General features: G+C 30.5%; 1 protein-coding gene across 2 annotated transcripts; it reads right to left on the reverse strand.

Moving 5' to 3' along the window:
• Nucleotides 1-310: 310 nt before the first annotated feature.
• Nucleotides 311-4,394, reverse strand: LOC122318793 (isoamylase 2, chloroplastic). 2 transcript variants are annotated; one of them, XM_043136419.1, is made up of 2 exons: nt 4,178-4,394; nt 311-3,222 (listed from the first exon to the last, which is right to left on the reverse strand). In XM_043136419.1, the coding sequence occupies exon 2, from the start codon at nt 3,142-3,144 to the stop codon at nt 451-453; it is 2,694 nt and encodes an 897-aa protein (XP_042992353.1). In that variant the 5' UTR covers nt 3,145-3,222; nt 4,178-4,394; the 3' UTR covers nt 311-450. The 2 variants fall into 2 exon arrangements, with proteins under 2 accessions (XP_042992353.1, XP_042992354.1); XM_043136420.1 differs by having other exon boundaries at nt 311-3,231.
• Between the last annotated feature and the right edge of the window lie 13,475 nt (nt 4,395-17,869).

The raw sequence follows: 17,869 nt of genomic DNA on the forward strand, positions 1-17,869 counted from the left end.
ATAATGGAGAAACAGCCAATTCCAGCTTTTTAGAATTTTGAAGTACGCAGCCGTGTTATATGTATTATAATAAGATATTTTCCTGATATAAAGCAATGAACTCGAGTACTGCTACATTGAATAGAATTTTTTTGTTTTCCACCTAATTTTAAGGTTTTGGAAGCGTGTTCACTAATGAGAGCACCATACCCCAAGTCCCTTCCATGCTTTCTGGGTATAATCACTTGAGTCAGTTTATAAACAGAGATTTTATCTATGGTTTTGAACATGCAAGCGAACGTGAAAACGAAATTATGGTGACATCCGTTGCTAAGAATAAAACAACAATCTTATTGAATATATTGATGAATTTACACAGGTTTTCGGCAGCCATTGCTTACTAAAGGGCACTCGTATCTACAGCACTTGAGCTTTATTATCATGTTATTGTACAAACAACGGGGCTCAACTTTACATATTCAAAGAGGGAGTGGTTTGGGTACTTGGGCTGCAAGCTTCAAATAGAGCAGAACTGTGAGACTTCATCTCATAAGCAGCTAGTCCCTCCATCTGCTCAGGAACGGGCTCGCCATTGATTGAGAAATACCCTGGGAATGGAAGAGCTGTGTCAACTAAACGCCACCATGACATCCCTTCTGGAGGCTTGGGTAGAATAACACCCTCTGAATGATCAGCTGCATTGAAAGCAATAAATAAATCCCCCCTTAGATGTGAAGATTCAGAGTTCAAGGGGCACTCCACTTTGTCAGCCTTCAATGTCACAGACAGAAATTTGCAGGATGGATCTTCCCATCTAGGTGGAGATTGGTCATTTCCATGCCAATCAATATTTTCTTCTTTCAAGAAGCTCCCTTTCTGAAGTAGGTCACTTCGCCTCATTCTGAGTGAATTCAAAAATGAGATGAATTGCGTAGTTTGAATACCAAAACCTGTTCTTAGAGCATTCCAATCGAAAGGTTGTCTGTCAGCATATGCAGGGGAACCACCAGAAGATTGGCCACACTCGTCTCCCATGTTCAATATGGGGACACCCAATGAAATATATAAGACAAATAGAAAATTACGAATTTGTTTAAGTCGCATTTCAAGGATGGTGGTGTTGTCCGTAGGCCCTTCTTCCCCACAGTTCCAACTTAAGTGTGAAGCTAATGCATCAGTATTACTGAAGCTGACCAGGTCCACAAGAGTGAGTCCAAAACTTCTAGCAGTAAAATTAAAAGAGAATGCTGGGCCTCGGCCGTCTGAAAAGGTGTCCCCACTCCCACAAAGCCGTGTTGCCAGGCTACTCAGAAGACCCTCGCCCCTCCAAAAATTTCTCACATCATTACAAAACTTTGTATTGATTTCTGCCCATTTTTTCCAATGTGGAAAACGAGTTTCCTTTGGTAGCATGTCATGGGGATCCCAGCAATCAGCAATGATCTTGACTTTAGAGAGAAAAGGGTCAAAAGCTATTGCTTCAACCAAAGGAGGGCGAGACAATTGCTCTCCATGAAACCCCTTCATTAGAGATGAAGCATTTATAAAACAAAATCCATCAACATGAAACTCAGTCACCCAATAGCGAAGACCATCCAAAATCAATTGTAGCACAATGGGGTAGTTGCAATTTAAAGAATTGGTTGCTTTTGAATCCCCAACCCCATTAGCATAATAATATGATAAATCATCAATACCCTGTAGTGCTCCTCCCACAGCAGTATGAGTGAAAGCAACTTCCAGTAAAACCTCTATTCCATTGGCGTGCAATTTTTTCACCATCTCCTTCGTTGAATTGATAGCAGATATAGAGCCCCCAGAAGGTCCATATTGGTTTGTTGGTGAGAAGAAATGACAAGGAAAATATGGTCCATTTTGTTCATGGAATGAGAAAATTGGCTCCAATAAAACAGCATTCATGCTGAGATCTTTAAAATGCTGCAGCTTCTCAGTCAGACCAGAAAAGGTCCCTGCCACATCTTTAGGTAGCTGACTAGACCTGTGCTCAGTAAAATGTCTCACATTTAAACGATAAACCGCTAGTTTTTCCATCGGTAAGTTAGGATGCACATCATCTCCCCAGTCAAAAGCAGGTTCCTTGCATAATCGTCCAAGATAACCAGATCCACGATTACTAGGAATTGAATTACCAATGATCTTAGCATATGGATCTAGAAGGATTTCCCCAGCATCAGCATTATCTTTATTTCTCTGAGTAAGAGGCCCTTTGCATCGATAACCATAGCTCACAAAGGTCCATGCACTCTCGAGTGAGGCATGCCAGACATCACCTGATCGATTGGTGTATGGATCTAGATCAAGCTCTAAAGTGGGTTCATCTGTGGTCATATCATCATACAAGCATAATACCACACTCTCTGCATTTCTTGAAAATATTGCAAAGTTCATGGAACCATCAGGTGAAAAGGTGAGACCCAAAGGAGCTGGATAACCGCTGCCAAAACCAACCGGCACACAAAAGTTTGTCTTCCTATGACTTCTAATTTCTGAGCCACTTGGATCAGAACCTAATGATGATTTTAACAGAAATGAGAGATAGAAGGGAATTTGTTTTGGTTCAAACTCCAACTCAAGCACAAACCTTCCCTCGGTGTTTTGTATGAATGGGGTTTCCCTGGTTGTGGCTCTCCCATCTAGCATCGAACTCTGAGCATCCAGATGCATGAAACATGATGAATCATCTCTGTATATACCCCAACTCAAAAACAGTCTATCATCACTGCCATGTAGTTGCAATGATGAAACTTCAATATACACAGCATGTTTGACATTTTTCTTTCTAACAGAAACTTTCACCTGACCACCAATTTCTGTCCAAAATAAATAAGTTAATGACTTTAACATATCTTCAGCTTCTGGTATTGTTGTGACTCTCTGTTCCATTTCCTCGATAAAAACTCGTGATGTAGCAGAAACTTTCGAATTAAGATGCCGGCAAGAAGTTCTAGCAACATTCTCAGCAACTTCTCCACATATTAGCTTTGTTTCCAAATATGTGTTTTCAATGCCATATCTGATTTGGTTTCTATATATGTAATGATAGGCAGGGGACGATTTCGAAGATCGACTGGCTCCACAAGTTAGACAGCAGGGGCTTATTGCAAGTGATGGTGGAAGAGTTGCCATTGATTGTCCAAAAAGCATATAATCCCAAACCAAAAGGCAGGATAAGATCGTCTGCAAGCGACAAGGAGATTATCCCCCTAGATCTCAAACATTGTTCTGTTCAAACTAGAAAGAAGTTAGCTTATCAAATACATGGATCAAAGTAAAAAAATTAATATAGTGGCCAATTTCCACAATGTTAGGATATAGAAAGAAACAGACTGAAGAAATCATGTATGATTTGAATGACTTAGCTGCAGGACCATACTTAATCAGTGATGTTGGAGAACAATTACAGGTAGTAACAGAAGTAAACTTCGCATATAGCTAAAGTGAAGCACAAGTTGGACGTATAGGATCAACCAATTATCACAGAATTGTTTCCATGATAAAAAATTATAATTCAAAAATTGTAGACTCGATTATCTGCTACCATAACACTCAAAGTAGTCATTTTAAACTTAACATAAAATGCAAAGAACTAATCCAATGTTCTAAACAACCCAGAAACTGATGAGAAACCAATTTTAAGTTGGCCACGAACAGTGCCATCATCAAATCTCGAGTCTAGAAAAAAACATACAGAGAAAAAAAATCCAAACCAAGACTACTAAAATTAAATGCATGAGAATTTAAATGAACCATCACAGCAAAGCTTCAACCAAAGAGAAGAAAACTAGAATTGTACGCACGCACGATGGAACTAAAATCATACCTCAAAAACTTAACGCATAATCAATGGAATTTGAATGACTGAAATGACTTCACAAGATATGACAATTAAATTTTGAAAGGAATAATATAGGAGGGAAAAAAAAAAAAGGCAACCCACTGAGAACGCCTAAAGGCTGTTCCCTGGTCATACATAGAACCATTGACAATCCAATCAGTAACAATTAACAAGTCCATCAGAAGCTCACAAACACATAAATTATATTATACCCAGTTGAAATTTGCCCAAAAAAGCTAAAGCGCAGAACAAATACTTCAAATCAAATGAAAATTGATACCCAGAAGCCAAAGACCAAGAATAAACATTCAAGCACAACCAAGGAATGGCAGTGATACTTACATCATCAGAACCTCCGAGTGGCAGAAGCTAAAATTCGACCCAAAGAGAAGTTGAAAGGAAGATAAAGAATGCGTGGGCAGTTTTGGTAGTCCTCGCCAAGTGCGGCTAGGGAGTGATAGAGATAGGAGAACATGGAAGTGATAGTGTTCGTTGATCGTACTTCCTTCCTTGTCAGGACACTATGTCTGCTCCATCCTCACCGTTTGATCGGAGATCTACAGAAAAGTTTTGTGTCCAAACATGTAAAGTAAAATTCAATTTTCAACCAAACAATCAAAACTTGTTTTCATTTTCAATCCAATCATTTTCCAACAACACTATATTTTCTCCGTATATATCATCAAAATTTACTCTCTTTTTTATTTTATTTAAAGATTTTTACAATATATAATATATTAGTTTATATTTTTATTTAAATATTTTTTTATTTTTTTAAATATTTTTTAAACTACCACTAAATTTAGAATATTATCAAATTTTTTAATATTTTAAGTATTGTTATGAAACTAAAAAAGAAATGATATTACAAAAGAAAAAAGATATTGCAAGAGAGAGTTATTATTCAATGCAAAACTTAATCATATACAATTAAATGATACCCATATATATATATATATAAGTACAAAGGAGTTTAAGTATAACTTAAGTCTTAATTGATGGCTAAAAATAGGTCTTAATTGATGGCTCAATAGTCTTAATTGATAGCTAAAAATTGGTTTTAATTGATGGTTAAAGATGGTCATACAAATAAGTTTATAACACTCCCCCTTTGGATGACTATACATAAAAAATATGCATCGTTAAAATCTTGCTAAGGAAAAAACTAGTGGAAAAAACTAATGGCGAAATAAAAAGAGTACAATATTCATATGTACTACCAAGTGTTTTGAGATTGTCTCATTAAAACCTTGTAAAGAAAAATCCGGTGGGATAAAACCTTAGCAAATGAAAAAGAGTACAATCAGCACAAGTTTTCAAGATATTTACTCCACCTGAAAAGTGCCTAAGAATAGGTCTTCAAGTTTTCACATTCTAATGTTCTGCACAATCTTCTTAAATGTTGCAGTTGGTAATACTTTAATGAATAAATCTGCCAGATTATCACTTGACCGTATCTGTTTGACATTAATGTCACATTTCTCCTAAAGTTCATAGGTATAAAAGAATTTAGGTAAAATATGTTTGGTTCTATCACATTTGATATATCCTCCTCTAATTTGAGTAATACAAACAGTATTATTTTCGTATAAAATTGTTGAACTATCATTAATAACTAAAAGACCATACTTTTCTTGAATATGTTAAATCACTGATCTTATCCAAATACATTCTCAACTTGTCTCATGAATTGCAATGATCTCTGAGTGATTTGAAGAGGTAACAGATAGTGTTTGGTTGACAGATCTCTATGATATAGCAGAATTTCTATAAGTAAATACATATCCAGTTTGAGATTTACCTCTGTGTTGATTTGAAAGATAACATGCATCTGCATATCCAACTAATTGTAGACTTAATCCATGTTGATAAAATAATATCATATCAACCGTACCTCGGAGGTATCGAATGACATGTTTAATGTCATTCCAATATTTCGAATTGGTGCAGAACTATCTCTTACAAGTAAATTAATTGAAAATGTAATATCAGGCTAAGTGCAATTTCTAAGATACATCAGGGCTCCAATTGCACTGAGATAAGGTATTTCAAGACCAAGAATTTCTTTATCGTCTTCACAAGAATGAAATGGATCATTCTGCATATCAAATGATAGAACAACCATTAGAGTACTCAGGAGATGAGTTTTGTCCATGTAAAAGTGCTTTAAGACTTTATCTGTATACTTTGACTAAAGAATGAGAATTCTATTTTACAAATGCTCAAACTGTAGGTGAGATAAAACTTCGTTTTGCTAAGATCTTTTATTTCAAATTCATTCTTTAAATATGTAGCGATTCTTCTGATCTCTTCAGGAGTTCCAACAAGATTTAGATTATCAACATAAACCGCAATAATAACAAATTTAGAGTTTGAGTTTTTAATAAAAACACATGGACATATTGAATTATTCTCAAATCCTTCTTTCAATAGATATTCGCTAAAACGTTTATACTAGGAGTGTCAAATCGTGTTAATGGATCTTATTCGTGTCGTGTCAAAGCATGTATATTATACTACATAGGTCAACCTTAACCCAACCCGTTAAACTTATCATGTCAAAATTTCAAATCCTAACACAATTCATTAATATAACATGTCATGTCATGTTAAGCCGTTTTAACCAATTAGTAAATATTGCAAAATAGCGTTTCAAATTGTTTATATAATGGGTTGAATAGGTTCAAAATTAACTCGTTTGACCTAATTAAATTTAGTATAATTTTATATAAATATTAAAATTACAATATCTATAAAAATTATTAAACTAATTACAAGTCCAAAATTATAATCCAAACAATCAAAATATCAAAATTAAAATTCTAACAATTTTACATTTAGATAGGAGGGTATAATTATAACTTAAACTTTCTTAACGTGTCATAACTGATCAAAACGGGTTAATCCGTTATCAACACATTAAGCAATCGTATCTTAACAGGTCAATCCGTTTTGACCCGAACCCGTTAAGACTAAGCACTAACCTACTATTATCGTATCATGTTCGTGTTAGGTTAACGAGTCGTGTAACATATTGCTACCCCTAATTTATACCACATGTGTCAGGATTGCTTTAACCTATATAAAAATTTTTGAAATTTAATAGAATAAATATTTCTAGATGTACTCAAATTAGAAGTTTCAGGTATTTTATATTCTTCAGGGATTTTTATATATATATATATGTCATGATCCAATGATCTATATAAATATGCAGTGACCACATCCATCAACTGCATATCCAATTCTTTTGTAACTACCAAACTAATCAAAAATCTGAATGTGATTGCATCAATAACAGGAGAGTATGTTTTCTCATAATCAATCCCTAGTTTCTGTAGAAAACCTCTTGCAACAAGTCGTGCTTTATATCGCATAATTCTATTGCCCTCATTACGTTTACGTATAAATACTCATTTATATCCAACAGGTAATATACCCTTTAGTGTTTAAACAATTGGTCCAAAGACCTCTCGCTTTGCTAGCGAGTTTAATTCAGTTTCAATAGATAATTTCTATTTTGGCTAGCCATTTCTACGTCGACATTTTTCGACAGTTCTTAACTCAATTTTTTCATTACTTCTGGTAATGTCAATGGCCATTTTATATGAAAATATGTTGTCGACAACAATTTTATTTCCATTCAAAATTTCTCCAGTACTCATAAAATGTATCGAGATATCGTTATTTTCATATATATATGTCCCTCTTTAAGGGAAGACATTTCATTAAATACCTCTTCAGGAGGTTCTTTTTTCTTTCAGGAGATTTAATCTTTAGGAGCATCAATTACTCTTATGGCCTGTGTTGTGGGTATAGACTCTTCAAGAGTACCAAATTCATTTTGTATTTTTCTCTTTCGAGAAATTTTGTCCTTTGCACCAATAGGTCATCCACGCTTCAGACGTATTTTAGACTCACTTATTGCTGTTTTGGCAACTTATCTCTCAGGAACTGCAATCGTTGTTAGAACATTCACAACAGGAATATATGATTTTATCACATCTTTGGTGTCAGTAAATACATCCGGTAATTGATTTGCAACACTTTACAAATGAATAATCTTTTGAACCTCTAGTTTACATTCATTTGTACGAGGATCAAATTAGGAAATGGCTTTATTTTCCTAAGTAATTTCCTGTCTTGTTTCAAGTACCGACTTTCCATTACCCAATGTTGGAAAAATGGATTCTTCAAATGACATTCCTCAAAACGTGCTTTAAACATATCCCCTGTAAGAGACTCAAGATATCTAATAATAGATAGAGAATCAAATCCAATATATATCCAAAGTCTACGTTGAGGACCCATTTTTGAACGTTGTGGAGGTGCAATTGGAACATATATGGTACATCAAAAAATATGAAGATGAGAAATATTTGTTTGTTGACCATATGCAAACTGTAATGATGAATATTTGTGATATGCTGATGGTCTAACTCGAATCAACGATACTGCATGAAGTATAGCATGTCCTTAGGCAGAAATATGAAGTTTTGATTTCATAAGTAAAGGTCTAGCAATTAGCTGAAACATTTTAATTAATTATTCAACTAAACCATTTTGAATGTGTGTGTGGGCAACTGGATGTTCAACATCTACTCCTATTGACATACAATAATTATCAAAAGTTTGAGATGTAAATTCACCTGAATTATCCAATCGAATAGTTTTAATTAGATAATCAAGGAATTGTGCTCGTAGTTTAATTATTTAGGCAAGAAGATTAGCAAATGCAATATTTCTAGTGGAAAATAGACAAACATGTGACCATCGACTTGATGTATCAATTAAAACCATAAAGTATCTAAATGGTCCACTTGATGGTTGAATAGGTCCACATATATCTCCATGAATCCTTTGTAAAAATTACAGAGATTCAAAAACAACATTTGAGAGAGATGGCTTGATAATCAATTTACCCTGAGAACATGCAAAGTATGGATATTCATTGGGTAAGATAATTTTCTAATTCTTTAAGGGATGCCCATACGAATTATCAATTATTCGTCTTATTATTATTAATCCCGGATATCTAAGGTGATCATACCAAGTCATAAATACTTTGGAGTCAATGCACTTCTGGTGCAGTACGACATGTGATTCGATTATTTTCATTTCTGTATAATACAATTCAAATGAGAGAGTAGACAGTTTTTTAATAAGAGTTTCTGACTTGAAATTATTTTAGTAATGAAAAGATGCTCTTTATTATCTTCGTTAGTAATTTCAATATGACAACTATTATGACGTATATCCTTAAAACTCAATGAATTTTTTCTAAATCGTGAAGAAAATAGAGTATTATCAATATAAAATTTGGTATCATTAAGTAACACAATATAAGCCCTTCCGGAGTCTTTAATTAGATTCGATAAACCAGATATGATATGAACATAAGCTTTACTCAATGTTAGATTTTGAAAATATTTTTTATCTTTAAGAATTGTATGAGTTGCAACACTGTCAGCCAGACATACATCTCTATTATTTATTTCGGTGATAAAAAATTCATCAGTAAGACTCATGATTTTACAAAATATATAAAACTTTTATTACTACAAAACATTGCACAATATAAAAAAGTTTTACAATAAGATAAAGAAAATACATTAATTAAAAAAGAATATTTCCATCACCAATCAAATGATCAACTCTACCACTAGAATCTTAAAAAAAATCAGAAACATTAATGTTTATAATATCTTCTCCATCTATAGATATTAAAGCATCTGATGGTTCAGCAAAATTTGTTTCAAACATTTTTGTTTTTTCTTTTATAGAAGCTTGGTATAAGTCAACCAAGTGCTTAGTTGTACGACAAGTATGAGACCAATATCCATTCATATCACATCTATGGCATCCATCTTCATTTTTATTTAAAAATTTGTTTTGATGACTTTTACCATTCTCTGAGTTGAACCACTTCTGGTGGTACGGTGTATATCTATTATTATCTTTTTTAATGTAGTCGCTCATAGGACCTCAACTTCTATAGTTTTTTCTATCATGTCTACGCCCTCGGTTTCTTTAAAATGATGCATTATTCGCTTCTGGGAATAGTGTAAATCTAGTATCATTCACTTCAGGGAATGATATACAACCAGTAGAACGTGATTGATAATTTCTTAACAAAAACTCATTATTTTGCTCAACCACTAGAAGACAAAATATAAGTTCAGAATATTTTTTAAACTTACGCTCTCGATACTGCTACTGCAAGAGCACATTTGATGCATGAAAAATAATATATGTCTTCTCTAATAAGTCATCATCAATGACTTTTTCACCACATAATTTTAATAATGAACTAATTTTGAAGAGTGTAGAGTTATATTCACTAACACTCTTGAAATCTTACAACTTCAGGTACATCCAATCATGACGAGCTTTTGGGAGGATTACAGTTTTTCAGTACTCATATCTCTCTCTTAAATCATTCCACAAAATAAGGGGATTTTTCACAGTGAGATACTCAGTTTTTAATTCTTCATGAAGTTGGTGATGAAAGAAAATCATTGCCTTAGCATGATCCTGCCAGGACCCTTAATTTCTTTCTTTAATTATATCTCCCAGGTTCATTACATCCAGATGGATTTTAGCATCAAGGATTCAAAATAAATAATTTTTTCCAAAAATGTCAAGAGCAACAAATTCTAATTTTGTAAGATTTGACATTTTCTACATATATAAATTAGGAACATAAGTATGTTTATATTATAAATAAGAAATACATTCATAAAATCATGAGAATAAACATAGAGTTTCATCAAGTAATAATAAGTACTGTAACATTTCATATTCATTTTGGGAACTACAAATAATAATTGAAAAACTTACTTTCATCAAGTATAAGACTACTAGCTTCAAAATTGTCAGAACTTTCGTGCTGATAACGTATTATGAAACTAAAAAAGAAATGATATTGTAAGAGAAAAATGATATTGTAAGAGAAAAAGTTGTTATTCAATGCAAAATTTGATCATATACAAGTGAATGATACCCATATATATAGGAGCAGTGGCGAAGTCAGGAATTTACTATAGGGGGCCAAATAAAGCTAGAACAATATATATAATATATATATATTTTTTGTTCTACTTTTATATAATTTTTTTACGACATATAATAATCTGATAAGAAGATTTACAATAAAAATAAAATACGTTTAATACAACTTATATATTAAAAAAATATTTGATATGTCAATAACAATATATCATTAAAATAATATAAAGACATCCATACAAATATATTAAACAAAAGAAATACAAAATATCTAAAATTGTAATTTACGTTCTTTTAAACAAACAAAATCATCAAGTATTGAATCTAAATCAAAATTCTTAACTATTTCTCTTTCAATATAGACAGTTAAATTATTTTCTAAGAATTCATCTTCAATCTTGTTGCGAAGTCTTATTTTAACAATCTTCATAACTGAAACTGCTCGTTCACTGGTTGCTGTAGACACTGGAAGAGTCAAAATTAGACGAACTAATCTATCAATAAGATAGTATGTCTTTGATTTCTCTATCTCTATCAATTTTTAACATAAATTTGCAATGGATCTCAAATTTTGAAACATCGGATTACTAAACACATCAACTTCAAAATACTTCATTTGAAACCTTAAATTGATTTTCTCATTCTCAAAAAAATCAATAGGATAATAATTTTCCATAAGACAACATATATCATCAATATTAAAGAATTTATATCCATCCTTTGGATCTAAAGCTGAGCTAAGGGTTAAAAGCCTTGTTGTTCTTTCACCAAACCTATTATCAAGCTCGTGCATTTAAAAATCTATAGTAGCATTAAATATTTCATAATAATAATGATGCTCTATCGTAATGTGATCTCGTTGATAATGACTACGATTTTGTTCATAACAAGAGCTCAAGTCTGGAATGTCAATATCAAATTTCTTGTAAAAAGAGACAACATTCTCAAGCAAATTTTTCCAACCTTCATTTCTCAACTTTTGAATAAGTTATTTTATAATAGAAACCATATTCATGGCATTCAAAATATCTTGAGATTTTTGCTACAAAATTTGACAAAAAAATTAGTAATACCCATGATTTCCTTCATTAAATGTAAAATAAATATGAATTTGAATGTGGTAATCATTTTATAAACAACATTCGCATCCCCGTGTTGAGCATAAGTGGATCTTTCTTTTATTATGGTTTCAAGCACCGAGCAATTGGTTTCAAACATTTGCAGTAGACTGCAAATAGAATAAAAATAAGAACCCCAACAAGAATCACAGGCTCGTTTGATAGTGCCAATTTGGTTAGCTTCTTTTCCACTTTTAAGTTCATCAATAGCTATCATATGTGCAATATGTGTTGCCTGAGCTGCTTGCAATGTATCATGACTTTACATGAAGAGCCCACCACATTTATAATAAAGTTTAAATTTGAGAAAAATTCATGAACAAAAACCACCTCTCTAAATGCAACAACTAATGCTAATTATAATCGGTGAGCACAACAATGAACATAGTATGCATATGGGCAATATTTAAGAAATAATGTTTGCAATCCATTCCATTCACCACGCATATTACTAGCACAATCATATCTTTGTCCACGAATATTTTGAATCTCAAGACAATGAAGAGAAAGAACTGCAGATATTTCATTCTTTAGAGTCAATGCCGATGTATCTTTAACATGTGTAAGATCAAAAAATTTTCTTGTATAAAACCATCAACATCAACAAATCTCAATATTATAGCCATTTGTTCCCTCTTAGACTCATCTTGTGCCTCATTAATAATAATGCAAAATCGAAAATCCTCAACATCTTCACGAATTTTATTTCTTACTATCTTTGCAAGAACTTCTAAAACCTCTTTTTGAATTTAAGGTGAAGTTTACTTTGAGGATTTAGGAGCATTTTCCAAAATAAGTTTTCCAACTTTGTCATTATACGAAGCCAAGAGTTTAAGCATCTCCAGAAAATTACCTTTTTCTTTTGAATCAAGGGTCTCATCATGACCTCTAAATGCACATCTTTGAAATGCAAGCAATCGAACAACATTAATAGATATTTTTACTCGGAGTCGATTGTTGATAATTTGTTCAAAGTTTTGTGCATTCATTATTTTATCAATATGCTGTAATTGTTTCAATAAATTCTCACAAGATTTTACAGCATTATTATGACAAGAACAAGCATCCTCCCCAATATGATTCAAAAAGGCACAATATTTTCCATCATTAATCTTCTTCCAATTTCTAAATCCCATGACAGTAAATACATCACATCTAGAACGTTGAGATGTTTTCATTATATAAAGATAACAAGGTAAACAATATGCAGCATCCTTTGATGGAGAATACTCTAACCAAAATCCAAATTGTACGAACCATGAAACTTGAAAGCGACGAGAATGCTTTACAGAACCAGAAAATGGATATTTTGATAGACGTATTTGATATGGACCCATTTTTAAATAAGATTTTCTTATTTTATCACACTAATTGACTAAATAATCCCATATAGGAGGGTGTAATCCCGGATCTCGTTATAAAGAAAATATATCAATTTATTTAGAATTAAGTGTTGACAATGTAAAATGAATTCTTTTAGATTCTAAAATTGGAGAGTTAATATCATGATTTTTCTCATGTTCAATTTTTGAAACTTTAGAAGAATTTTTTGGAAGATCAATTTCTTTTCTTTTGAAGAATGAGTCGATAATTTTTAACTTAGATATCATTCATGAACCTAAATTCAAAATCAAATTGAAACATATAAAATGAAGTTAGAAACTTAGATAAACTTTATAGATTCCAACAATAAGGTCTCAAATTAAAATCAAACAATTTATTAAAACACATAATGCTATTAAAAAAAAAAAACTTAAATCAATACATACAACCATACACAATTAATCTATGTAATATATATAGATAATATGATTAATACCAATATAAAATTTTTATAAAGAAAAAAGACATACCCGCGTGCAGATAAAGGAGTAAGGTGTAAAGAAATGGTGCTCCGTGGGATCGTGAGATGAGAATTGGTAGTCTAGCAATGGCTATCAAATACGTCTGTTAATTTACTAAAAAACAAAATGTTAGTTTGCTATATAAAAAAAAAAAAAATCATTAATCTACTAAATAAACAAAGTATTAATATATTAAAGGTATTAATCTATTAAATAAATAAATAATATTTTGAATTTGTAGTGAATGGTGAGGCTGTGAGTGTGATGGCCTAGTATCCACTATCGAAGATTTAAAAACAAAAAAATGGTCAAAAAGTAACCGAGACAAGACAAAATGCCATTCTTTAGTTTTAAGCTTGGACAATTTGACGCTTTGACCGTAACTTGTAAGGCTTCCACTGGAAGCTTCAAAAATCAAAAGTCAAAAAGATATAAATGACGATTCAGGCAAACCTTTGTATGGAAATGCGATGGAATGAGAGCGAAAGCAAGAGCAGAGCGAGGTTGCGAATCGATTCGGTCATATGAGAATGTGAGAATTGAGAAAATTTTTAGTCCTTTACAGATTAGGAAAATAGAAATGGGTCAGTCAACCAGTAGTTATACCTCATAGGTAAAGCATGCTTCTTTTCTTCTTCGTTTGAATCGCTTTGATGTTGAAAAATGAAGAAAACATTTTGTAAAGGACAAGAGGTGTTATGATGTTGGAAAATGGAGAAAAAAATGTGAAGGATGAGATGTGAAATATTGTTCTGCTGTGTGTGAAGGCAATATAATCTGTAAATCAGTAGATGGCAGTCTAGCAGATTGTCGTAAGCTATAACATAGAGATTGAAATGCTTTAGAAAATGAAAAAATGTTAGAAATTATACCGATTATAGTTAGAAATTTTTAAAAAAAATTTATTTATAAAAAAAATATGTATTTTATTTTATATGAGATGTGTTTTATTTATTTCATTTTTATATCATATTAAATTTTATAGAAGGATCAAAATAACTTTTAAGGGGGCCAATATATTATAAATTAATATTATTTTATTAAATTAAAAAAATTAACATGTATAATTTTTTTTCCGCCATTGTATAGGAGTACAAAGGAATTTAGGTATAACTTAAGTCTTAATTGATGGCTAAAAATATGTCTTAATTGATAACTCAATAGTCTTAATTGATGGATAAAAATTGATCTTAATTGATAACTAAAAATGATCATACAAATAAGTTTATAATGAGTATATTAATTTCAATGCAATGATTTTTAAGATTTGAGATAAGCAAACTTTTTAAAGGATCTTATTCTTTTTAAAATAAAAAAATAAAATAAAAATAAAAAGGCAAAAAAGGTATTATGGCCCCAATAGGCAAAGAAGGTATTAGACCTCTAAGATCAGGCCACCCATGCATGCAATTGGACTTTTTTAGAGAGTTTAAAAAAAGAGATGAGATAAAAATTTTGTAAATAATAATAAAATAATGATAATGCATTTGCTACCCCCTTACTCTCTTTTTACTATCCTAGTATATTTGAATTTTTTATTTTTTTATTATTTTATTTTAAGTATTTTTTTAACATTCTTAACTATTAAAAAATTTTTAAAAATATACAACCTCATTAATAGTCACTTTTTTAACCATTAAATAAAAAAAATAAAAAAGAGTAGTATGAAGGTAGTAAGTATATCATTATTCGTAATTAAAATAGTTTGTAAATAGTAGGGAGATAGTTTGAGTTAAGTATTTGATAGGTTTTGGAATATGAGAGAAAAATTTGAATAAAAAATATTGTTAGAATATAATTTTTTTAAATTAATTTTATTTTGATATTTGAAAAAATTGATTTTTTTTTTTTTGAGTTTAAAAAAGTTATAATGATTAGTTTAAAAGTGTTGTATTTAAATAATATTGTTTGGAAAAGAAATGAGATGACATAAAATTAAATAAAAATTACTTCCAAACATTCCGTTAGTTCTTTTTTTAAAAGGTTAAAAATATTCCTATAAAAAAAAGTTAAAAATATATACGGTTAATTTGAAAAGTGGAAATCACCTTTTAATTTTTTAGAATAATTTATTTTTTAATTTGGGTCTATTTTTTAAAAATAAAAAAGGTTAGATTTTTATGTGATAGTAATACTTCTTAGCTGTGAAATATTATAAATATTTGACTCTTGAGGGATCGAATTATAAATATTAAAAAATATTCAACTGCATGTCAACCTAGCTAATCAAATTATAAAAATTGTCAAGAGTCTAATGAGCTAATGACATGTGATTTGATTTTTCAAATAAAAGATTTGGATTCGAAACCTCCCACTCTCTTTATAAAAAATTATAATAATAAAATATTATAAATATCACGCATGTACGTATATAGTAATATTAGGTACAAGCATCAAATAGATCAATTTTGTGCATACTCTTTATAAAAAAAAACAAAACAAAAAACAAAATGGATCCCATTAAAAAAGAATGGCTTTTTTTACACTTTTTTAAGGTGTATCTTTTTTTTATAAAATTTGTGCATGATTTGTCTATTTGAGACTTATGCAAATTATTTTTAATACTTATATTCGATTATATATGCACAAACTCTCCAACTAATTTTCTCTACAATTTCATCCTTGATCTCCTTATAATATATAATATAGTCCTTACAAATTATTCATTATTTTTCTTCTTCATTCATTTGCACGTGTGTGTACACACACACTACAAGAAAAATAAGAATTTATGATTTGTAGAATATACAAATATATATATATATATATATATATATATATATATATATATAATCATTCTTTTTGGAATAGGATGCCTAATCCACTCTAAAATTTTGTTCAAATGTTTATAATTAATAATTAGGCGAGGTGTCTTCCTCTCAATCTCGATATTTTTTTAGACATAAAAATAGCACACGACTAGGGAGATTTGCTATGCCAAATAATATTTTTGGAAAGCAAATCTTGAATTTCTGTCTTGCAAAGTTCTAAAGTCTTACTATTCATCTAAATAGATTGAGATTTAGTGGGAATATGTTTTTTAGAAAAATATTTAATATAAGGTAAAGTATCAACATGTTTCTTTCTCTACCAAAAAACATTTGAAAGTTCAAAACAAACATCATCAACTAGTTATTTATTAAAATCACTAATTTTTTATTATAACCATTTACCAGATAATTGTTTAGCAATCTGTTTATATTTGATTTCCTATTGTGGGAAATTCAAATGCTTTATTTTAGCAAAGACCAGAGATTTTAGGCTATATCATTCGTATTAATATCAAATTTGGGAGCAAATTTTAACTTTGCTTTTTGACTGAAAGAGTCAATAGTAATGCCATCATTTTTCAAGATGAATGGATATAAAAATAAAATAAAAGAAATTCTCAATATGACCTAAAATAAAAGGAATTCTCAATATGACCTTATCAATCGTATTTTTAACAAATACAAAATGAACTTTTAAGCAAACATTGTCTTGGCAAACATAAGCCTTATTAAGCTCATATTTGATTTTATCTAAGATCTCTTAGCAGAAAACAATCTTCCAGTAGATTTTTTTTAATACTTTCTTTACTTTTGCTATTTAAAGCATTGGTAGAGGGTTCTTTTTTTTTTTAATAAAAAAGAATTTGATTAATTTTATCAAGAGTTTTTGCTTGTTTGGTCTTGGGACCTTGCCTTATATTTGGTAAAATAATCAAAAAAATTTCAAGTTTAGTAGTAGATATAGGGCTTTCAACCTTTTTTTAATACAGTTTAATTGTTGACAGATAACATGAAGAGTTTTGTTAACAAAATTGTTTTGTTTAATAATCCTCTTTGTTTCGATAAAAGTAATAGTACTAAAATCAGCATTGGGTAATTTAAAAAGAGAAGCATTTATATCTACTCATTTATGGGAAATAATAATTGTCTATAAAGGGGGATGACTAGATCTTACCACTGTTTTTCCTTCTTCCTTGATAAAATTTGTTTTAACAACATTCAAACTATTTTTATAAACATAATAATTTTCAACAAATTCAAAGAATAATATATATGTTTTTGCAAAGCATACTT

The sequence above is a fragment of the Carya illinoinensis genome, chromosome 8, assembly GCF_018687715.1.
Source record: "Carya illinoinensis cultivar Pawnee chromosome 8, C.illinoinensisPawnee_v1, whole genome shotgun sequence".
Taxonomy (NCBI): domain Eukaryota; kingdom Viridiplantae; phylum Streptophyta; class Magnoliopsida; order Fagales; family Juglandaceae; genus Carya; species Carya illinoinensis.

Excerpts from the sequence above, each read along its gene's own strand:
- LOC122318793 (XM_043136419.1), bottom strand. The coding sequence starts at position 3,144 with ATGCTTTTTGGACAATCAATGGCAACTCTTCCACCATCACTTGCAATA.